The sequence below is a fragment of the Aulonocara stuartgranti genome, assembly GCF_965226115.1.
Source record: "Aulonocara stuartgranti genome assembly, chromosome: 10".
Lineage (NCBI taxonomy): Eukaryota > Metazoa > Chordata > Actinopteri > Cichliformes > Cichlidae > Aulonocara > Aulonocara stuartgranti.
Window position 1 is genome coordinate 19383412 of NC_138946.1, and position 22231 is coordinate 19405642.

General features: G+C 41.4%; 3 protein-coding genes and 1 pseudogene across 8 annotated transcripts; all 4 read left to right on the plus strand.

The window, feature by feature from the left end:
• The first annotated feature begins 1137 nt into the window (after nt 1-1137).
• On the plus strand, nt 1138-7022 carry pigs (phosphatidylinositol glycan anchor biosynthesis, class S). Its single transcript, XM_082550143.1, has 12 exons — nt 1138-1240; nt 2459-2598; nt 2695-2806; nt 2891-2980; nt 3089-3180; nt 3391-3631; nt 3709-3851; nt 3936-4050; nt 4152-4297; nt 4389-4489; nt 4569-4779; nt 6502-7022. The coding sequence occupies exons 1-12, from the start codon at nt 1222-1224 to the stop codon at nt 6778-6780; spliced, it is 1689 nt and encodes a 562-aa protein (XP_082406269.1). The 5' UTR covers nt 1138-1221; the 3' UTR covers nt 6781-7022.
• A 512-nt stretch (nt 7023-7534) lies between these two features.
• LOC309715022 (serine/arginine-rich splicing factor 1B-like) lies at nt 7535-11952 on the plus strand. Of its 4 annotated transcripts, XR_014279128.1 has the most exons (6): nt 7535-7977; nt 8444-8646; nt 8750-8922; nt 10263-10578; nt 10900-10988; nt 11332-11952. XR_014279128.1 is itself a non-coding variant. In XM_082547809.1 (4 exons), the coding sequence occupies exons 1-4, from the start codon at nt 7787-7789 to the stop codon at nt 10473-10475; spliced, it is 780 nt and encodes a 259-aa protein (XP_082403935.1). In that variant the 5' UTR covers nt 7535-7786; the 3' UTR covers nt 10476-11952. The 4 variants fall into 4 exon arrangements, 1 of the variants encoding a protein (XP_082403935.1); XR_014279126.1 differs by having other exon boundaries at nt 10263-10988; XR_014279127.1 differs by having other exon boundaries at nt 10900-11952.
• LOC309715844 (serine/arginine-rich splicing factor 1B-like) lies at nt 11647-18193 on the plus strand (annotated as a pseudogene). The gene is made up of 5 exons (XR_014280700.1): nt 11647-11697; nt 13510-13604; nt 15893-16068; nt 16159-16331; nt 16616-18193. The product of XR_014280700.1 is annotated as a serine/arginine-rich splicing factor 1B-like (transcript).
• A 1705-nt stretch (nt 18194-19898) lies between these two features.
• dynll2b (dynein, light chain, LC8-type 2b) lies at nt 19899-21531 on the plus strand. 2 transcript variants are annotated; one of them, XM_082549891.1, is made up of 3 exons: nt 19899-20019; nt 20573-20717; nt 20811-21531. In XM_082549891.1, exons 2-3 carry the CDS (start codon nt 20586-20588, stop codon nt 20946-20948), a joined length of 270 nt encoding a protein of 89 aa, XP_082406017.1. In that variant the 5' UTR covers nt 19899-20019; nt 20573-20585; the 3' UTR covers nt 20949-21531. The 2 variants fall into 2 exon arrangements, with proteins under 2 accessions (XP_082406017.1, XP_082406018.1); XM_082549892.1 differs by having other exon boundaries at nt 19908-20019; nt 20577-20717.
• The last annotated feature ends 700 nt before the right edge of the window (nt 21532-22231 follow it).

The following is a 22231-nucleotide window of genomic DNA, read 5'->3' on the forward strand; positions in this document are numbered from 1 at the left end:
GAGGTCTAAAGTGTACCTTATGTTGGGTCCAAGCTGTGTATCACCATTTTCACTAGCATTACTGATGCTACCAGTTTCTTAAAATTATTTAGATGAAATATGCACTTTATGAAAGGGTATCTGTGGTGTCCAGTAGAGTCCAAGGGTCACCACACAAATCACCCAAATTTAACAAAGCTGACCTAAAAGTAATGAGGTCACCTGTTTAACACCAGGACCAGCTGGACAAATCAGAGCAGGGTAAATACATAACTGAGAGAGATAAGATAGATAAGATAACTCTTTATTGTCATTGCACAGTCATACATAGTACAGTAGTACAATGAAATTGGAAATTGGAATTTGAAATTGGAAGAGCAGCTGTTTCCTCCCTTATTGCCTATTCTGGGTGTCCTTGAGCACCCTGGCTAACTTCCATATATCATCCCAGGGTTATCAGATCAGATTTGGGTTTTACTGGACAGCTTGAGGAAGATGGCAGTGATGCAGGTGGATGTCCCTCTAGTGTCCTTACCTGACAGAACGACCACAATATGTGCATCTTCGGTGTCTGACAAGTGGTCATCAACACCAGGGCACCACAAGGAACTGTCCTCTCCCTTTTTCTATTCACCCTCTACACCACGGACTTCAGCCACTGCACAGAGACCTGGTATCTTCATCAGTTTTATAATGAGTCTGTGGTGGTTGGATGCAATAGCGAGAGTGATGAGATAGAGTACAGGGCTGTGGTGGACTTGTTTTTCCACATGTTGCGGGCATGCTGCTGGGGCAGCAGACTAAGGATCATATGTGTTAATTGTGTAAATAACACTAAGCATACTCACTTTTGTTGGTTGCTCAAGGAATTTATGCATTCACAAAGATGAATTGAGCCTGTCGTAATTAAAGCTACCACAGATGGTGCTGAATACCCACATTTATCACAGTGTGTTTGTGCGTTTAATTCTTTTACAGGTTGCGCCGACGGTCATTTTCACTCCTGCAATCCTTTGCACAACAACGTACAGCCCTAACACCTTTTTAGAACTATACGGGCAGACAGATGTCTATGCAAATATTTGATCCTATTTAATTTAATGTAAGCTATCTGTATGAACCACGGTTCTGTTTTCGTCCTCACGCGAAGAACCGCTTAGATACGTTTAAAAATTGGTCATGTGATCGGTGCTGCTGGCTGCTTGGCATCCACGAGTGCTCCCTCCCAGTTCATTGGAAGAAATGGCTATCACGGAAGTGGGTGAGTAGATTCGTAACTGAAATGAGTGTAAATGATTTAATTCTTATTAAGTGTTTCATTTTCATTGGTTTACGTTAGATTTATTAAACATGAACCTTTGTACAGAGTGCAACCATAGCGGACTAACAGGAGCCGTTTTCTCCATGTTATGACCCTTTGAAGCTAATGGCTAGCTAGCCCCAGTTGCAGGGGTGATGCCCTACCATTGCAAGAACACCTGCTGTTTACTACATGATTTGTTTTTGTTTTGTGTTTTTAAATATATATTTTTAATTAAAGGAATACTTACGATAGTAAAGCTTCCACAAAGGGCAGTAATATGCCTAATGTTTACACTGAGCCTCGTTTACAACCATGTAAGACACTGTAGTTGATGCAGCATGATAGACACAAATGTCTTACTCAGTCAGTGGTCACCAGTCTGGACATATCGAGGGTACGTAGGGGTCAAGGATTGGGATAAAATCCTCTGTCATAATATACAGTCACCGGATATTTTATTAGGTACACCGTGAGACTACTGAGTTCGATCCCACACTGTAGTCACAAAGGGGTGGACATGGTCAGCAAGAAAACTCAAGTATGGTATTTAAACGAGGCTCAGTTGGTGCTAAGGGGCCAAGAGCATATCCCCCACACCAGTTACACCACCAGATGCCTGTACTGTTGATACAAGACAAGGTGGATCCCTACCTTTATGCTGTTGATGTCAAATTGTGACTAAAAAAGTGGCCAGTGAGTGCGTGTAACCTATTTTAAAATATTATATTTAACATATTGTTCAATGATTTCCAGAAGCAAAAAAAAAAAAACAACCCCAAAACTATTTCATTTTTTAACAATTGAGTATTTTTAGTTTAAACACCATGGTAAACTCTGATTATGTTTGCTGGTGCTTATATAAATGATCTGATTTTGTTTTAGCCTGAATCCCAAGTTAGGTTTGAATGTCGGCATTTAGAGCTGAAATAATTGGTCAGTTATCTGTTTAAATGAAGTTTTACTGCAGTTATTTTGGTAATAGATCGATTGTTACAGTTAGTCATTTTAATGTGAAACAGTGTTTATTTTAACTAAGCTGTTATTTAATTTAAAATGGGTGTATTTCAAATGTATACTTTAATTTCTACTGTACTCCATTTTTAATTGATAGATAATTAGCAGATTTATCATCAGTGAAAATCTTTCAAACAACAATACTGTGTGTTTGTCTCCCAGAGCGTCGACGAGGTCAGCTTGCTGCTCTATCCATAGCAGCCGTTGTCATCATTGTGGGAGTCCCTTTGTGGTGGCGAACAACTGAGACATACCGTGCCTGGTTACCTGTCAGTCAGATCAAAGATCTGGCTAAACTGCAGGTTTTTTAGTGTTTCCATTTATCTCTCATGCCTTGTAGTTGATTGATCTTCCTTGTGTAATACATTCTTATCTCTACGTTATTTCTTATTTTGCAGCTGCACTTGAGCGCTGATGTCGAGGTTGTGTTTGCACGCGGCACCGTCACGCCAGAACAGCAGAAAAAGGTCCCGTTGACGCAGACGCAGGATGAGGAACATACAGTGGATGGTGATTTGCTCATGCAGTTTATGATTCTGCGGTCACAGAATATGAAGCCTGCAAGGTCGTTTGACTCTCAAACTTTCTTTCCAGAGGACACAACATTGAGGTACAGGTATGAAACAAAGTACCGCACAGCTACAATCATGGAGGAAGATGCCCTGAAAAAGCCGACTGCTGCAGGTGAGCAGCAGCCTGTCAAATCCAACTTGTGGTACTTCAGATGTTGACATTTGACATTTTTTCTCAAAGAAAGCACAGCTGATAATCACGATAATTTTTCTGCTTTAGAAGCAGATCTGTCTCTGCACATGCTCAGTGAGAGTCCGTGCGGTTCTTTAGTTGTGTATGTGATCCCGGAGTCCTCTTCTTTGCTGCCTGAGGTAAAACTGAAGCTTTTTTATTGTATTTCATGAGTGTGATCACTCCATGCTAATTACTATTAGAAAAAAGGATAATGAAGAAAATATAATTTACTGTCACAGATTGTAAATAGAGTACCTTCTGCAGAGCTTGAAACACAATTAATTATTTGTTATATTCCAGGTAAGACAAAGATAATAAAGTATGCATTGCACCTTCATGCCTTTCAGGATGTGAATGTGTATATCGGTCAGCGAAGGACAGCCCTGGTGCGTATCAGCGCCCAGATGAGAGTGGGCAAGACACTAGAGCAATTGCTGGCTCAGTTGGAGCCCCAGATCAAGCAGGTGCTCCAAGTGATGTCTTTTAGCCACACTGACATCACTGTTGCACTCAGCGACAGAGTCCGTTTTAGACCTGGCAACAAAGAGAGCATTGCTGACAGCATGAGAGCCTTCAAATCTAGCCCAGGTTGGTAATTTGGCTCCAGGTTTAACTCTGAGAACACGTTTGTGTCTTTTCTTTGATTGTTCTTATCTTCCTGTCAGGTTATGAGATCACATTCAGTCTGCTAAACCCTGATCCAAAGTCACACCAGCTGCACTGGGACATTGAGGGTGCCGTGCAGACATACATCCAGCCTTTGCTTACAAAACTGTCCCCTCTGGCTAACTTTAGCATGGACTCTCAGGTGCTGTTAATGCACAGTCCCTATTATGACAAAGAAAAGATGCTCAATTATTGGAAGTTAAGGTTTACCTTTCCTTTTTTATAGACCTTGTACTACACCATGCTCGGAGTGACCCCACGCTTTGACAGCAGCTTCGAGGCTTACACGCTCAATGCTGACAGCCTTGCACATGTCATCAACCCGGTGGAGGCTAGACTTGGTAAAAGTCTGCTTTTTTAAATGATCATGGTTTAGCTTTTTCTGCTGTATTTAAATAAAATATGTTTTAATTCTTTTTTTTTTTTTGCGTTTGACTTCCAGGCTCTAATGCGGCATCTTCTAACCCTGTGTTAAATTTTCTGCTGTATGTCCCGGATATTCGTCATTCACCCCTTTACATCCACGATCACAGGAAACAGGAAGTCCCTTCCAATGCGTTTCACTCTCCACGGTGGGGTGGAATCATGGTAAGAAGAACGAAGAGCAACGCTGAGGGAGAGCTGCATGTTTATTTTGTTATGTTGGTATTGTAACCTATATTTATCCATGTTTTTGCAGGTTTATAACGTGAATGGTTTCTATGGGTCGGAGACGGAGTTCCCTGTTCACGTCAACATTAACATGGCTAAAGTGATGGGAGTCTTCCTCGCCCAGCTTCGGTAAGTGTTAACCCGCAGTGCGGCAGTCGTTTTCTTTCCTCTCGACACAAAGTAACCTTCATGTGCCGTGTCCTGTCAGGTTGTTGCTGGGCGTGCAGTCATTAAGCCCCCCACCTGGCTTCCTCGTGGCACCGTGTGGTAGCACAGGACTAGCTGACTGGGAGCTGGATCGCCTCATGTGGAGTCGTAGTGTGGAAAACATTGCAACAGCAACCACCACCATCACCTCTCTGGCGCAGTTGCTGGACCAGATAGGCAACATTGTTATCAATGACAACATTGCACAGCAGGTAAGGTGAAGGTGTTTTAGTAGTTATGCGTTTGCTCCATGTAGCAAAATTGTGCATGTGCGTAGATTTCTTAACACATCTTAACTTTGATTCTGGAGATTTATGTCATTGTTTTGGTTTCTCAGTTTAAATTTAAAACTGTCATATGTGACTTTATTTTGTTGTTAAATACTTTGTTATTGTCAGTTAATCAACAATAAACAAGCTACTTCCTGCTCATCACCTGAAGACAAAAATCCAAAATTCATCCTTCTTTTAATAATTGTATTATTGTACTAGCGACATAGTAGTGAGGACGCAAACTAAAGTTAGTTAGTAAGCTTCTACTCTGAGGGGCTTCTGGTTCATTTGCACTGGCAGGTAACAAAGATTGGCCAGAAGAGCATCTGTTTAATGTAGTACAATCAGATCCTAGCTGGGGGAAGTCAGGAACAACATCAGCAATCTCACTACATAAGCTGAAATTAGAAACATAAAAAACAAAATCAGAAACTATTTCTGTTGTCACAGCCAGCTCAAAAAGTAAAAAAAAAACCCAAAAAGCTCAATTAATCTCAGTGACTGCAACATATAAAGAGGATGCCACACCAGAGTTTGAATTTGTCAGCAATACTTATTTTATTTAAACAGAATGAAGGTCTGGAGGCCTGGAAGACGGTAAGATAAACATGGAAGGAGTCCAGGCCAGCCACACAGGAGGCTGTGGGACCCAGAACCTCTCTCCCTAAACTAATAGAATAATAAAACCCATTCATGCATCTTCTGCCACTTATCCGTGTCCAGATCGCCATTGCAGCAGCCCGGGGAACACAGAGGCATACCCTCGGTCTCTCGGCCATCCAAGAAATGTAATCTCTACAGCATGTCTTGGGTTTGCCCTGGTGCATCCTCCCAGAAGGACAGGCCAGGAACAGGACATGCCCAGGAGGGATCCTAGTCAGATGGCTGAGCCACCTTGGCTGGCTCTTTGCAATGTGGAGGAGCAGCTCCTCTACTCTGAGCCCCTCCTAGATGACTGAAACCCTTGCCTGTCTCTAGGGAGAGGTCAGCCAACATTCGGAGAAAGCTCATTTATATTGCTTATATCCATGCTCTCATTCTTTTGAGTTAGTACCGAGAAGCTAGTGGACAAAGTTGCAGACCTGTCCCTCTGTCTGCCTCTGTCTGCATCTCACTCAACAAGAGCCCGATATACTGAAAAATCCCCCATTTGGGGCAGCAACTTGAGCTTAACCCTGACTGGGCACTCCACCTGGCATAGATCTGTGGTCTCAGACATAGAAGTGCTAGTTCTCATTCTTGCTGCATCACATGCAGCTGTGAACTGCTCCAAAGTGAACTGGAGGCGACCACCTGATGAACCACATCATATGCAAAAACCAAAGATGAGGACCTGAAGCCACAAAATTAGAAGCTTTTTGCCACTTGGGTGCACACCTAGAAATTCTGACTCTAAATTTTGTCAATGCCTCTTTTTTTTTTTAAAGAAAAGATACACAAAAAAATCGCCCTATGGAAAACCAAAAAATAACACTTTCATATCACACGAAGACTGCATATATGAACACAAAGACAAACCGAATGAACCCAAATAAAACAAAAGGCCATTTCAGTCTCGGTATCAGAGTGGTATCTTACGGCTAACAATTAGGTAGTCTCCTCTAATTTCATAATAATAACAATAATAATACATAACCTGTGATCTAATTTGCTAATATGCAGGTGTCCAGTGCTGTCACGTCCCTGCAGCTGGCCATGGCTGAGCTGGAGGTCGGAAACCTCGGCTTTGCTCTGCAGTACAGCAAAGAGGCCATCTTGGCTTCGGAGAAAGCATTCTTCGACCCTTCGCTCCTTCACCTGCTCTACTTTCCAGACGATCAGAAGTTTGCTATCTACATACCACTCTTCTTGCCCATGTGCGTGCCTATTCTGCTCTCAATGCTGAAAATAGTGTCGGAGGCCAGGCAGAGACGCAGAGAAAAGCAAGCCAAAAAGGAATAAGAGGCACTCAAGCAGGAGAAGAAGAACAAAGAAACTGTATGAACAAACCATTTCGTTAGTGGCCTGAAAAGGCTCATGTGAACCATTGTGGTTTGGGGTTTACAACTCCTATTGTTTTGTACAAGGATTTATGCCTGATGTACTGAGTGATTGCAGCGACTGTTTGACACTGCATGGCTGAAAGCTTCAGTTTATTTATTTTATTTCTCATGTTATTAAGAAATAAAAACTAAAGTTCCGTCTTTTGTTGTTGCACAATACCTAATGGGCTGGTACAATGGGCTGGGCGCCTGAGCAATCAGAGCACATTTACCAATTATACAGTTGTTCATACACTCGGTATTTATACCTAAACGCCTTCTAACATTAACACGTTCACTCACACTCTAATCAATTGGGTTTAGGATCTTCCTCGAGGATTTATAGATCAATCCACTGAGCTTCAGACTGGTAGATAACCCTACCATCTGAACAGCTGTGGCTTGTGGAACGCCAGGACTGCCATAATGAATTAATTAAATACACCATTAAATAATTAATTAAATGTGGCAATAATTAATTAATTACATGTGTCATAACTATTTATTTAATTAATTAATTCCAATTTTAATTAATTATTGCCACATTTAATTAATTATTTAATGGTGTATTTAATTAATTCATTATGGCAGTTCTGGCGTTCCATAGTGGCTCAGGTTACGGGTTACGCTTTAAACTGTAACCCCACTCTCCGATAGGTGGCGGTATACGCCTTTTAAAGCTAGACGTACCCTGTGAAGAAGAATCCGTTATCGGTAGCTTCTGCTTGCAACTTTTAGCCCTTGCTTATCTCGCTGTTTGAATTCCGCTTCGAAGTGTTTCAATTTTTATTAAGGTGTAGCTTAAACCGAATCTCTAACGCGTAGTTTGTACATGCCGCTTACTATCTAGGCGCCACTCTAGTCATTTTTTTTACCAAAAGTTGATCTATTAGCCGGCTTGCTAACTTCCCTCGCGTTGCGCCATCATGTCTGGCGGTCTTATTCGAGGACCCGCGGGGAGTAACGACTGTCGGATATATGTGGGAAATCTCCCTCCCGACATACGTTCAAAAGACGTGGAAGACTTATTTTACAAGTACGGAAGTATTCGTGATATAGATCTGAAGAACCGAAGAGGAGGACCACCGTTTGCTTTCGTGCAGTTCGACGACCCGAGGTGAGCCGCATTGTCCCGCCGCCACGTCTGCCTGTTATCTCCACAGTTAGCCAGCTACACCCAAATAAGGGGACACAACGTGCGAGTTGACGGGATATAACCTGTAGCAAGAATTTGGTTTAGGAGAAGGTTTGAGTCGAGTAATTGGAGCTCTTTTTGGATTGTCGTGAAATGTGTGTTGTTGAGGCCTGCAGGAGGCCACGTTAATTGGCGGTTTACCCCGTTAAGTACCTGTGAATGTGCTTGCAAATGGGCTACTACCAAACCACTTTTTAGCTGATGGGTAATGATCAAGATACCAATTAAACGATTTAACAAACTATCTATCATCTATAAGTCCACTATAAGAGGCTAATTTCCTCCCCATTTTTAAATGGTCTATGACAAAGACTGAGATGCGAGTAAAACTGCATGTTTGTTTGCATTATTGGTATTAGATTATTCATTTCACTGTTCGATTTCACAGGGATGCTGAAGATGCTGTTTATGGGCGTGATGGATATGACTACGATGGCTACCGTCTGCGTGTGGAGTTCCCTAGAAGTGGAAGAGGAGGTGGTGGTGGTGGTGGTGCTGGAGGAGGGGGAGGAGGAGGAGGGGGAATGGGACCCCCAAGGGGAAGGTATGGTCCCCCATCCCGACGCTCGGAGAACAGGGTGGTTGTCTCAGGTGAGTGGTGTATTTTTCTATCTGAAGGTTGTGGTCTCTAGTTTAAAAGTGTGTAGTTGTATGTGTAAAGCTTACAAAACTTTTGTTGTTATTTACTTGTTAGGCCTTCCCCCCAGCGGGAGCTGGCAGGACCTGAAGGATCACATGCGGGAAGCAGGTGATGTATGTTATGCTGATGTGTTCCGTGATGGCACTGGTGTGGTGGAGTTTGTACGCAAAGAAGACATGACCTACGCCGTCCGTAAACTGGACAACACAAAGTTTCGCTCCCATGAGGTATGTAAATCCTCACATTGTCAGACTCTCTTAACTCATTCACTGCCATTGACGTCTATAGCCGTCAATGGCAGTGAATGAGTCAATGGGTTTAACTCATTCACTGCCAATGGCTGGCAGTGAATGAGTTAATAAGGACTAACTTGAAAAGCTTAGTCTTAAGAAGATGAAAAAAGGTGACAACTGGACTTCTTTAGGCTTGCAAAGAGGTTTCACCTTTAATCAAACGGAAAACAAATAGTTACAGATATTTATGGTGTGTTCCTGAATAAGTCAGAATTTCTGTTTTCCAGTCAGAAATTTAATCTGGAACACCCCCTGAACTTGGATGTGCCACTTGTAAAGTCAGACCAGACCCAGGAACTAAATAATTCATAGGCAGCATACCTTGACAACAAAATGTAGCATTAACCCGCCTTGGCTCATGTGCTGACTCACATGATCAGTAATGGGTCAATGATACTTGGAGCCGCTGCCAAAGGGAACAAATGCTGCTACACTTTAATTACCCGGGACTCTCCACCATTTGTTTTATATCATTTATTGATCTCACAAGGGAAATTGTTTTGTTACAGCGGCAGGATAAAGAATAAAAATTAGCCTGTTACAGAAAGACAGTTAGTTACAGTTTCACAGAAAATGTCAGGAATGTCGGCCTGAGGGAGAACTAACTCTTTTACCTCAGAATTGTGGAGTGGGTGAGATGGATTGTCCAAGATGGAGAGCAATTTGAGCGTCCTCCAAATTCTGGCCAATCATCGTTCCAACCTTGTGAATCAGTTGGCACTGATGCTTTTTCTTGCTCCTTATTGCTACCACAGATGGGTAGGAGACCTTCAGGATCACTTAGAACTGAAGGAGCCTGTTGGCTGCGAAGTGAAACGTCTTTGCAAACCTAAAGAAGTCTTGATGCCTTTTTTTTTTTTTTCTTCCTCCTTTATCTCCAATCTCTTAAAGCTGTTAAGACTACCATTACCCAGATGACTGAGAGCCAACACAGACATTGAAAAGCTTACTTAAACATTGTAAGGAATGTGACAGTTAATTTGCAGTAAGTAAAGCAAAATGCTCAACTGTAAAGATTTCCTGGTGATAAGAATCAATAATTGGCTTATCTGTTTTATATTAACAGAAACGATCTTACTGAATGATGAATTGGCTGATTATGAATGCAATTTAAAATTCTGATGTGTGGATTGGGGTTGTTGTGCAGCAGTATGTCTGTTTATTTATGACTAATACATCAACCAGGGAAAAAATGTGGTTAGCTATTTCTGTATGTGGGTTTCATATAACAGGAAAAGGAATGGTCGGTGATGTGTGCTCATGTTTGTGTTCAGGGTGAGACGGCTTATATCCGTGTGAAGATGGACGGCCCTCGGAGCCCCAGCTACGGTCGCTCTCGCTCTCGTAGCCGCAGTCGAAGCAGGAGCAAGAGTGGATCACGCAGCTACTCCCCACGCCGCAACAGAGGATCTCCCCGATATTCTCCCCGCCGCTCTCGCTCCCGCTCCCGGTCCCATTCCCGCTCTCGCTCCCGCTCTCGCACCTAGGCAAGCCTGACCTAAGAGCCAGAGTGGAAATCTTCACATTACTCAACGAATCCTGTGTATTCATCAAGGATCATCTCGTGTGTCACCTATGTATGCTGTCATGGTGTGTGCTTCCTTCCCTAACCGACACCAACCCACCTGCAGTTTTATTTTCCATTCTAATTTTTGCAGACCAGTTGAGCGTGCACATGACCGAGTTTTGCTCCATTATTTCTTCTCTTCTCTCAAAACGTGTTCTGCTTCTGCTGTGTCATCTCTAATTCATCTGTGTACCTCTCTTCTCCTGATTGTCCTGGTTGAGTGTTGAATGTTTTTTGCTTCATTTGCAAAGATTCTTTTTTTTTTTTTTTTTTTTTTTTTTTTTTTTACTTCCTTCAGGCGAAATACTGCTGTCTTTTTGACCTTCTTGTGTTTCTCTGTTCAGAGTTCAGAGGAACAGGATAGGATGGGAACAGAGGAAACAGTTCATATTAGGATAAACAGGAGGAGGAGGAGTCAAATGTGGCACCAATGGTATGATGGCTGTGCCTTGTCAACTGTGAAATTATAAGGCTGTTCATTTTTTCTTTTTTCAAAAAGCATAAATCTGACAATAGGGCCCAGTTTGAATGTTTTCAGTAGTTAAGTTTTTTTTTTTTTTTTGGTTTTTTTTTGGGGGGGGGGGGTTTGGTGCTTTTTATCATCCTTTATCATACAAAGTAAATCTTTGTATTTTGGGCTTGATTATAGATGGTTTTCTCCTTTTTCTCAAAGTAAACTCCCTGGTAGCTGCATTTATTTACATTACTTCAAGCATTTTCCTGAAGGTGTGATTCTAACTCGCCTCCTTCTCTTTGGTTCTGCTGGTATTCTGAAGGTTTGGACTGGGCTCATTGTCTCACCATTCCGGAGCTGGATCAGGATTCAGGATCAGTTTAGGATTAGGCTTCAGGATGGATACATGGAGCAGGATCATAGGAGCGTTTTTACCGGGAGAAGATCCCGACCCCCTGGCCCTGTCCACATAAACCCATCAAACCGGAACCATTGTAGTGCGATATTCAGAGAAAATTGGCTTTCGAATTTTCCAAAATTTCCCTTTTTGTGTGGGACCTCACAGACAGACTTACTGGCTACACAGTGCCGCACCGTTTATTTTTATTTTTTAAATAATTAAAAAGAAGAGAAAAGCATGGATCAAATCCAGGAGGAGGGCTGGGAGGTGCAGGATGGATCCACACGCGTAAGGAGTGGTAAATAGTGGAAAACCGTTACCAGTGGAGGAGGGAGGGAGGGGTGAAGAGGGAAGTCTGGGAGGAGACAAGGGATCGTAACTTTAATGTGGTTTGTATCTTTTTTTTCTTTTCTTTTTCTTTTTGGTCCAGTTTTTTTTTTTTTTTTTTTTTTTTCTAGCGGTGGCTGACTTCTGGTTTTCTTACACATGATCTCGATTATCTCAAAGCTTTATTCTCTTTTAATAAAACGTTCTACAACATTAGATGAACTGACTTTTTTTCTTTCACTGCATTAAAAATGGTGTGTACAGAGTATTTGAACATATTCCTCTAGGTGGCTGCTGTTAATTTCATTGTCTTAAAAATCTCATAGCTTAGCAGGAGCACTGTTTGCCAAGGTGCTACCTCTTTCAGATCTTTCAGTCCCGCACTCTACACTTCTTTGTCTCTTATGATGAAGCCAGATTTGCCTCATTCTTCTTCCTCTTGCCTGGTCCACTTTGACGTCTCCACAATGGATCATCTGCCTCCATCTCACCCTGTCCTCTATGACATCAGTCCTCTGTATATCCTACACTACATCCATGAATCTTCTCTGAGGTCTTCTTTTACTCCTGCCTGGCAACTCCATCTTCATTTGTCTAGTATAATAATGGATTGCATTTATATAGCGCTTTTCTAGGCACCCAAAGCGCTTCACAATTCAGTCACTGAATGGCGAGGTTGCCATATCGTGCCCTCGGCCCCTCTGGCCAATACCAGTAGGTGGTAGGGTAAAGTGTCTTGCCCAAGGACACAACAACCAGGACAGAGAGCTGGGGATCGAACTGGCAACCTTCCGGTTACAGATAAGCTTCTCAACCCCCTGAACTACAATCGTCCCACTATGCATCCTCTGCACATGTCCAAACCATCTCTGCCTTGTCTCCCTAACTTTGTCTTCAAATTAAGCCGTCCCTCTGATCTACTACTTTCTAATTTTGTCCATTCTGGTAATTTTCAATGACATTCTTAACTTCAACTTTGCCACCTCCATCTTTGCCTTCTGTCTTCTTTGCTTGTGCTGTCTCTTGTTAGTGTTAGGAAGCAGTGAGAGAAGAAAAGATTAACATCTTCCCCCACTCTTCTGTCATCTTCAGGCACATTATTGTGCAACAGCTCTGGAGGCAGTTGTTGGTAATCTGGTCTTGGACAGATTTTATGCCAAATGGCTTTCCTGACAGAACTCTTCCCGTTTGTCCAGGTCTGAGAGTGGGGTTAACGATATTCATTATTATTCAATAACTTCCTCAGGTGTTGGTTTACTTAAGTAGTTGAGCCTCAGGGTCATTTATAGCAACTGGGTTCGTATTCAGCTTCAGTCTTTCCTGCTTTCTTGTCTCATCATCACATACCTATTTAAATAAAGGCATTTCTTTAAAAGAAAAAAAATGCAAGTATTTGATTGTGTCTGTGCCAGCACGTTTAAACTGTGATGGCTGAAAATCTAGTGGGTGCTGAAACACGACTTGTATAAATACTAGAACTATTTTGTCTCTCGCTCTCTTATCTAAGATCACGTTTTGTCTCGCACTTGTAGAAGCGGTCTGCCGCTTTATTACGTGTGCGTGTGACGTACGCTGTCCCTGGTCTCCATTCAGTAGTGTCATGATGGTCTTCCTCAGTATTGGCACTCATGTCACCAGTCCAGTCAAACTGTGAGCACATATTTTGTTTTTACAGATAAAAGCTGTGTCTTTATCTATTTTCCCCCTAACTGCTTGTTCGGGCCGCAGACGTTTAACTGTCACCCTAGCTCGCTGCTAGCGCTAGCACGCTAGGACGTGTTTTATAAATACGGAATCATTCGCGATATTGACCTGAAAAACCGGAGAGGAGGTCCGCCGTTTGCCTTCGTAGAATTTGAGGACCCGAGGTGGGCTGCAGTGCCACATTTTAACTCATGTTTACACCGAAATATCAGGACAGACTTTAAAGGTGATTTTAAAGCCAAAGAGATTCATGTTAATGCCCACACTTTAGAATTGTACTTCAGAATAAGCATGTATATTGAAATGGTTGTCATTGTTAATTTGGGTGACAATTGTAGGTAATTGTGCTTAAAAATGTTTTGTTTTTTATTTGTATTTATTAGTTTTGGGGCAATGTATGTGTATGGAGTCAACAAAATATCCACAAAAAACACTTTAAAACTATATATTGTATCATTATCTCTTCTAAGAAAACAGACAGTTTTAGGTATAAATGAGACAACAAAACCCCCTCCCAATAAATAAATAAATAAGCAATTAGTTTTTACAAGTATTTTAAGGATATAAAAGCTGAGGGGCAATGCTCTACACCAGGGGGACATTTGAACCCTCCCCCTGTAGATTTGCCCCTGGTGTTAATAAGATAATATTGGTTTTAAATTATAAGCTCAGTTTTTTTATGAAATCTTATTTCTACCACTAAGGAGGAAGAAACAAAGAGTTTTGACATATGCCATTCATAAGTCAAAACTCCAACTTAATACCTCAAAATGTCCTTATTCTTTTTCAGTTTCTGGTATTATTTCTCCAAAATATGAGTTAGAAAGTGGCAGAAATGAGTTTCCATAGATTTTAACCAACTAGTTTCACAGGTTCCGGATACAGACTGCTGGGTTTCAGATGTTTTCATTTTATTGGCTCTGTATTATGCCATAGTGACCAGATATTTGTAATATGGTCATCTCAGGTACACAGGTCTACTCCCACCTGTATTATCCAGAGATGTTTTCAAAGGTCTGCACAAAGACCCTATTATATAGATTATAATAAACAGATTAATTTGAACAGTAAACCTTGCAAAGCCTTTTAAAGTAGTATCCCTGGCACTTGCTTCACAAAGTTTGACCAAATTAAACTATTTATCTTCAAAATGATTTACAGGAGAGTTGTTCTTTGAACTTATCAGTAGAAAAATAAACATCTGTAACTAGAATTTAGCTAAAACAGTTAAATAATTTTTTTAATTAAGTAAACACTATATTAAAAGTAAAATAAAGCAATTATGAAGTAAGATGAGCAAGATATCTTGAAACCTCATTGAAAACGTCCCTGTAAGTCCCCCTGATATTTCCCATTTGTATTTAATGAAATCCTTCATACCACTGGAAGTAGGCGGTCAGCTCTATTTCCAGCTTTTCTGTAAAAGTGTGTGTTTCAATTAAAAAATGATTGAACAGACAGAACATAGTTTGCTGTTTCAGCACCATGGAGAGTGACACTGGGACTGATGGGGTCTGAGTGTTTTAATAAAGAAATGACGTTTCTCTAAAAACACTTCCCATGTCTAATTAATGTGCACTGTGATTTATTTACACAGCTGTATTGGTCTCTCCATGTAAGAAGTGTCCTCAGAAAATTATGCCAATTTTAGATAATGTTGTAAAAGTAAATTAAGACCAATGTTGCAATTTTATTTTGGGTGAAGCAATATTTTTAATGCCTTCGGTTATTTATGGGTTTAATATAAAACACAGATGTGCTTTGCAAGTCTGAAAAGTGAAAGCAATTAAATCTGCATTCTATTTGATTGCCACTAGGGGGCAATAACTGCAGTTTCAAAATACTTGGGTTCCTATGTAAATCTACGGGAAACTGGCTTTCTTACTTAACCTTTCTAAGCAATTTTTTGCTGAGTTTATGGGTTCAGTCACTCATTTGGGGTAATACCGAATTTAAAAAATTGAGTCACAGTTTTAAATCTTTCTCATACTAAGTTTCACAAAGGTAATGCTCATTGGCTAACCACTTAAGCATGTGGTTTCACAAAGAGAAGCTTCTTTCCTCACATCCTATTTCAAAGCACCAGCTTGACTGCGCAAAAATCCCCACCTCCAAGCTTTTTAACCCAGACTTCAGAAGCCAGTAGGTGGCAACACATTTTATACTGTCTGTGGTTGCATACTGTTTTGTCCTTACCATTTTTTTATCATTGAGGGTAAACTGGACAACAAGACTACTCTAATTCGTCTGCACTACAAATGAGATAATGAAAACAGACCATCAAATTGCCTCTCTGAATCTTAAGAAAAAGTTGTATGCTTGTTGTTAGATTGGCTCAGTTTTACGTTAACACATTAAAGTGATATGTTGAGTCTTCAGTAGTCCAAAAGTCAAAAGTCGGTACCCTCTGTCATGTTCCGAGGAGTGCGTGAGTGTCAGTATCACTCTTCAGGGATGCAGAGGATGCTGTTTATGGACGTGATGGTTACGACTATGATGGCTACCGTCTGCGTGTTGAATTCCCTTGAAGTGGAGGTGGAAGGGGAGGTGGTGGCAGAGCTTTAGGAGCCCCAAGGGGACGGTATGGTCCCCTGTCACGGCGCTCCGAGTACAGGGTTATAGTCTCAGGTAGGCGCGTGCATCTTGTCACCTCGCATCTTATTACCTCCCCACCTTAATGTGTTACATTTCCTATAACATCCCTATTCTTCACGTCAGGCCTTCCCCCCAGCGGGAGCTGGCAGGACCTGAAGGATCACATGCGGGAGGCAGGTGATGTATGTTATGCTGACGTGTACCGTGATGGCACTGGCGTGGTGGAGTTTGTACGCAAGGAAGACATGACCTACGCCATCCGTAAATTGGATAACACCAAGTTTTGCTCCCATGAGGTAGGTTAGGGTCGCTGCAATGAATAGCTCTGGGAGTAAATTTTAGGATTTAAATTTTCCAAGGTAAGTCCTGATACAAAATTTCGAGCAGGGAGAGTGAGGAAAATGGTGAAATTCTACATTAATGACACTAATCAGATGGTGTACAATGTTAAGACCATTTTTAATTTCTTTCGTGGAGATTCTTTGTAAGAGGGCAGCAATCTTTTCCAAATGTTTTTAACCACAATTAATGTAATCAAGCAGCTCTTTTGCCATTCCCGCTCTTCTGTTTGTATGTTCAGGGTGAGACGCCCTACATTCGCATAAAGATGGACGGCCCTCGCAGCCCCAGCTACGGTTGCTCACGTTCTCGTAGCCATAGTCGAAGCCGGAGCAACAGCGGGTCACGCAGCTACTCCCCACATCGCAGCAGAGGATCTCCTCACTACTCTCCCCGACGCTCCCGCTCTCGCTCTCGCACCTAGACGCCCCTCCTATGACATAAACCACCAGCTCATCCCACCAGCTCGTCTCAGAGTGGAGACGACAGACTTCACAGAACAGATCTCCATGGACCATTTGCTGTGTTAACTGTTTCCTGCATCTCTTGTGTGTTTCTTTTCCCCCAGATTTCTGTTGCGGGATTTATTTTGCTTTAGACCAGCTGAATTTTCCTGGTTTATGTATGTCCCCTTTACTTATATCCTTTTCTCACCCTTTTCACGCACAATGATCTAAACCTTTTTCCTGCAAACTTGTCCCTTCCTATGTGTGTACTCCTCCTCTTCCAGTTCCAACCTGTGTGTGGATTGTATGCTTTGTGTTTTGGTTTTTATACTGGGGTTGTTATGGATGTATATATATTAATATACATATATTTGTTACCAGCATTGCTTATAAAATTGTATTTTGACCCTTTCCCGTGTTTCTCTGTTCAGAGTTCAGAGGAGCAGGATAGGATGGGAACAGAGGAGACTGTTCATATTAGGATAAGCAGGAGGAGGAGGAGTCAGATATGGCACCAATGGCTGTGGTCTCTATATCTGAAATCTGCATAAGATAAGGCTTTAGTCCATTTTAGCCATAAATATATGCTTGAACATAGCTGATTACTGTAATGAGATGTTTGTGGTTGTAGTAAAGGTTTTGTTTGTTGCATGCTCACATTCTAAAGTTCATACCGGCAAGGTTAGACAAGCCCCTAAAGTCCAGTGATTCTTCTCAGTAGTCCCTGCAGATTTTTCTAAAACATTATAAAGTCCTGTGATGGTTCTGTCCCTGGTAGCTGTATTTGTTGACATTTCTTTAAGCATTTTCCTGAAGGTGTGATTCTAACTTGCCTCCTTCTCTTTGGTTCTGCTGGTATTCTGAAGGTCTGGACTGGGCTCATTGTCTCCCCATTCCGGAGCCGGATTAGGATTAGGCTTCAGGATGGATACATGGAGCAGGAGCATGGGAGCAATTTACCGGGAGAGGATCCCCACCCCTGACCCTGTCCACATAACCCCATCAAAGTGGAAACATTTTGTAGAAATATTCAAACTTTAAATTGGCCTTCAAACAGCAGAAAGAAAATTTCTTTCCACACGGGAAGGCTTCCTGATGAGAATTATTTTTCTTTTTTAAATTAACATGATCAAAGCTTGGTGTAATCCAGGAGGAGGGCTGGGAGGTGCAGGATGGATCCACGCACATAAGGAGAGTGGTAAAGCTAAACATGAACACACTTACGGAGGGTGGGGAGACTGGGGAGACTGGGAGGTTACAGGAGAATGTGACTTTATGTATGTCACATTTCTCTTAGGTCAGCGCTTTTCTGCAGAAGATGCATATTCATTAGGATAAATATAATCTCCAGTACATTGAAAAGCTTCAATAAAAAATCAGTTTACAGTTTCCTGTTTTCCTGTTTTTCTTTTTTGTACAATTTCTGCAGATTTATCAGATTACACAGTACGTCTACAAGTTTCTGACATATTTCTGGCCTGATATTTGACTGCTCTTCTGTTGGTTGGTTTCTGGCATGGACTCAGCTTTTAAGCATATCCCACAAATTTTCACTGAGGTTGAGGTCATGACTTTGGAAGGCTATTCCAGAAAATTAATGTTAGCCTGTTTTCATGTGTATTTGCGTTCATTTTTTTGTTGAAGCATCCAGTTGGGTCCAAGTTCCAAACATCTAGCTCTTAATTTGAGGTGAAGTTAAAGAATCTGGAGGTAGCCCTCTTTCGTTATGATTCCATCCACTTTGTGCAGTGTACCAGTACCAGTGGCAGCTAAACAACCCCAGAACATGATGCTACCATCACTATGGTTGGCCATACCGTGTCATACCGTGGGGTATGTTCACGGGGTATGAAGGATCTCCAGGCATTTGGTTTGTTCATGGCTGGAAATTTCAGTCAAGCTTGACATCTCAGTTAATGGTGACAGTGGACAGTGACCCTGCAGGGTCACCATGGTGTTCCAGCAGTTCCAGTTAATGGCCTGCTTGAGCCTTGGAGGTTCCCTTGAACGTACTAACCAATTTCAGTGACAGTTTGGGTCTTCTTCCAGACACTGGAAAAGTGGTGACACATCTGAATGACTTGTACTTATGTACTTTGAACTCATGATCTTGGAGCCTGCAGTTGTTTAGAAATCACTCCAAGAGACCTTCTCAACTTGTGTAGATCTACAATCCTCTTCCTTAGATCTTCACCGAAGAGTTCCTTGGACTTTCCCATTGGACTTCCCCATTGGTCAATCCACCAACTGCTGTCAAATAAATACTTTATGTGTTGGCAAAGAAACTACCATTTATAGTCAATTGTGACAATCAATGAGAAGTTAATAGGTCTTATCAAGTTAAAAAAACACTGTAGAACTTTCAGCACAACTTAAATGATTTAAGCGAGTGTGTGCACAAAATTGACTCTCTGTGGATTATAGAGAATCCAAAATAATTCCAACTTGTTTCTTTAAAATCATTAAAGATGTATGCTGTAAAATCACTACACTGTGGAAAAAGAACAGTTCAAAGAAATCATTAACACACAAAAGGACTGTGATGTTTATGCTTGTGATAAGTGAAAGTAAACTTCTGGGCACATTTGCAATGCCTCAGTTTAGGGTCTTGGTTATCTACACTACCTTTCTGAAAGAGGGTAGAAATGGACACCAAATAAAATTACAGTCATACCAGCATGAATAAATAAGGATGATTATGAGTCATGCAATGGGAGCCCAAGAATAAAACATATGAAGTTGAAAATGATCATAACGGGTATAATTTAATGTTACTGTGAGGTACTGAGGACTGTGGAAAAGGGAGAAAAAAGAGAAAAAGCAAACCAGGACAATTTGAACCTGTGTTTGTTATATGATTTGAAAAAACTAAAATCTTGTTCATAACTATTTTATTAGTTATGAATGTGCATATTTTGGGCCCGAGGGGGGTTGCACATCAATCACCTGGATCAATGGGGCAAGTTGGGGGAGGGAACGGGTGAAACGTTGCATTCTGGGTGGAAATAAGATGCGGGGTGCTGTCCGCAAGTAAAACCACGCCATTGGCAGGGTGGAGGCTTCGCTCGAGCCAATCACGTGGTGAATGTGAAGTGGAGGGCGGAACGCACGGGGGCACACTTCCTTGCATAAATAAAGGAAAAACCTGCGCGGTCCCTTCATCGCACTCCGTTGCACGTTAAGACTTTTTTGAAAGACGGTAAGAGTAAAATGCACGTTTGGTTCTAACCTTTGCTGCGAATTGTCACAGTGAGCAGGTCAGCGCGAGGGGTGAGGTTTCTGTACCCCGCGTGCTCATCCACGCTCTCAGGCTCTTACCTTACTTGCTGCACATTATTTGCAAACCTGGTAATCGGAGCACTTACACCGTTGTTGGGTTAAATTAGCGATACTGCGTGTTGCAATGGTTAAACTGGGCTATTCGAGCAACATTTACCAAATAATGATGCCAGCGACGCATGGCTTCTATTTCTTGTGATCCTAACATAAAGGGCCCTTTATGTTAATGTCTTAAATTACACGAGGGACCTCAATAAAAGGGACGCCTATCTCCATCAGCTGTTTTGGATAGTGTCCTGGTTTCATTTAGCTCTCACTTGCAAATCATGTAAATCATCTATTCAAAATGAAAGTAAATAAAAGGCACCCCTGCAGCCAGTGACCGCTTCCTTAGGCACATTGTGTGATAGCAGTGATGTCATGAGAAGGTAAGAGCTGAGCGGACATGGTAAAGATTGCTTTGTCTCCTGCAGTCAGAAAGCCAACATGGGTGACAAGAAGGCTGTGATCAAGAACGCAGACATGTCTGATGAAATGCAGCAGGATGCAGTGGACTGTGCCATGCAGGCCATGGAGAAGTATAACATTGAGAAGGATATCGCCGCCTATGTCAAAAAGGTATGTTGCTGTTGCTTCAAAGTAAAATGAGTAGCGCAAACTTGTTGCATGCATTTTTGCCAAGAAGATGCTAACTTGTGTCTTCCCCTGCAGGAGTTTGACAAGAAGTACAACCCCACATGGCACTGCATTGTTGGGAGGAACTTTGGCAGCTATGTGACACATGAGACGAAGCATTTCATCTACTTCTACCTGGGTCAAGTGGCTATTCTGCTGTTCAAGTCTGGCTGAGACGTGGGCTCCTAAACTATTTCAGCATTTCTTCTCCCATTTGCTACATGACTACCTCCTAATTTCTTGCCGTCTTCAGCCTGTTATTATTTTTGTCTCCTGCAACACTACCAACAGTGGCTGGTGCTTTGAGCTTGTGTAATGCCTGGACTGGTGATGTGTCATTCATAGAAAATGCCAATATAAAATGACTTATGGTGACAGCACTCAGTCAGCCTCTGCACTTCTAACAGACTCATTGTGGCTCATGACTTCCCAGTAATTTGCTGTGTTGTGGTGGCACAGACTTTGTATGTTAGTTCACATGACTGTATAATTTATTTTCATTGAATTAAAATGAGCAACAGCCTTTTTTGTTATCCTTTTGATTTTCACTGACAAACCATGCTGAGACTGTTGCTTACATGAAATAAAGGATGCAAAATACTGAGATTTTAAGGGTTTTGTACATGCCTAAACATTCCTGTTGACACTTGTAGTGTTGTTGTAGATCTTTGGGAATGTAATTCAGTGAGTAGTCATTGTGATATTTTCATCATATTGACCAGAAAAAACTTTGACGACAGTAAATTGGTTCAAAATGCTTTGTGTGCTTTAAATTCATTTCACTTCCATGAGCTATTAATGGCTTGGCACCCTGTTGGGCTGTCGAGCACTTTATCTCCCGTGTATTCTGAAGCATTGTGATGCATCTAAACTTTAGGTGCTCTGACATAACTGCAACTAGGCAGATATAGAGTACCTCTTGTTTGGAAATGCAGAAATTTTTTTTGTGCATTTACAATGCGGTGTGTAAGGCAAAAACTGAATTTGTACAGTTTCAAATGATCTTAAAAGCTAGTATTTGGTATGAACACCTTTATTCAACACTTAAGTTCTTGTGTAATGTGGTGTACTGCAGCCTTTTCTCACCGTTTGCTTTCCTGTGAAAAAAAATTACAGTAAAGTTAAGCACAGTTTTAGAAAAAATAAATGGCAAATCAAACTACGTGGAAGCTAATGTCTGCCAGTGAAATAAAGTTGACTACGCATGCAGGCAAAAGTTTACTTTAACTAATTCAAAATTTTGAGTTGCCTAATGTGAAATTTTCTGCTTTTGGATAGCAGAAAAAATAAAAAATTAATTATTTTATTGTATTTTTTCAGTGGAAGAAACAAGCCTCCATACATACGTAAAGATATTACACATAAAAAACACACAGAAACATTGGAAAACAGTTTTTGGCAGACAATCACTTTTTGGCACAACAGCGGTAAACGCTGTAAAATGGATAGTTTTGTTT

Bases quoted from the DNA above. Each gene is read 5' to 3' on its own strand.
- pigs (XM_082550143.1), top strand. The intron at 2,807-2,890 runs GTGATTTGCTCA...CTTTCTTTCCAG, and splicing joins TGAGGAACATACAGTGGATG to AGGACACAACATTGAGGTAC. The intron at 3,852-3,935 runs GTGCTGTTAATG...CCTTTTTTATAG, and splicing joins ACTTTAGCATGGACTCTCAG to ACCTTGTACTACACCATGCT.
- LOC309715022 (XM_082547809.1), top strand. From the start codon at position 7,787: ATGTCTGGCGGTCTTATTCGAGGACCCGCGGGGAGTAACGACTGTCGG. The intron at 7,978-8,443 runs GTGAGCCGCATT...TCGATTTCACAG, and splicing joins GTGCAGTTCGACGACCCGAG to GGATGCTGAAGATGCTGTTT. The intron at 8,647-8,749 runs GTGAGTGGTGTA...TTTACTTGTTAG, and splicing joins GAACAGGGTGGTTGTCTCAG to GCCTTCCCCCCAGCGGGAGC.
- dynll2b (XM_082549891.1), top strand. From the start codon at position 20,586: ATGGGTGACAAGAAGGCTGTGATCAAGAACGCAGACATGTCTGATGAA. The intron at 20,718-20,810 runs GTATGTTGCTGT...CTTCCCCTGCAG, and splicing joins TCGCCGCCTATGTCAAAAAG to GAGTTTGACAAGAAGTACAA.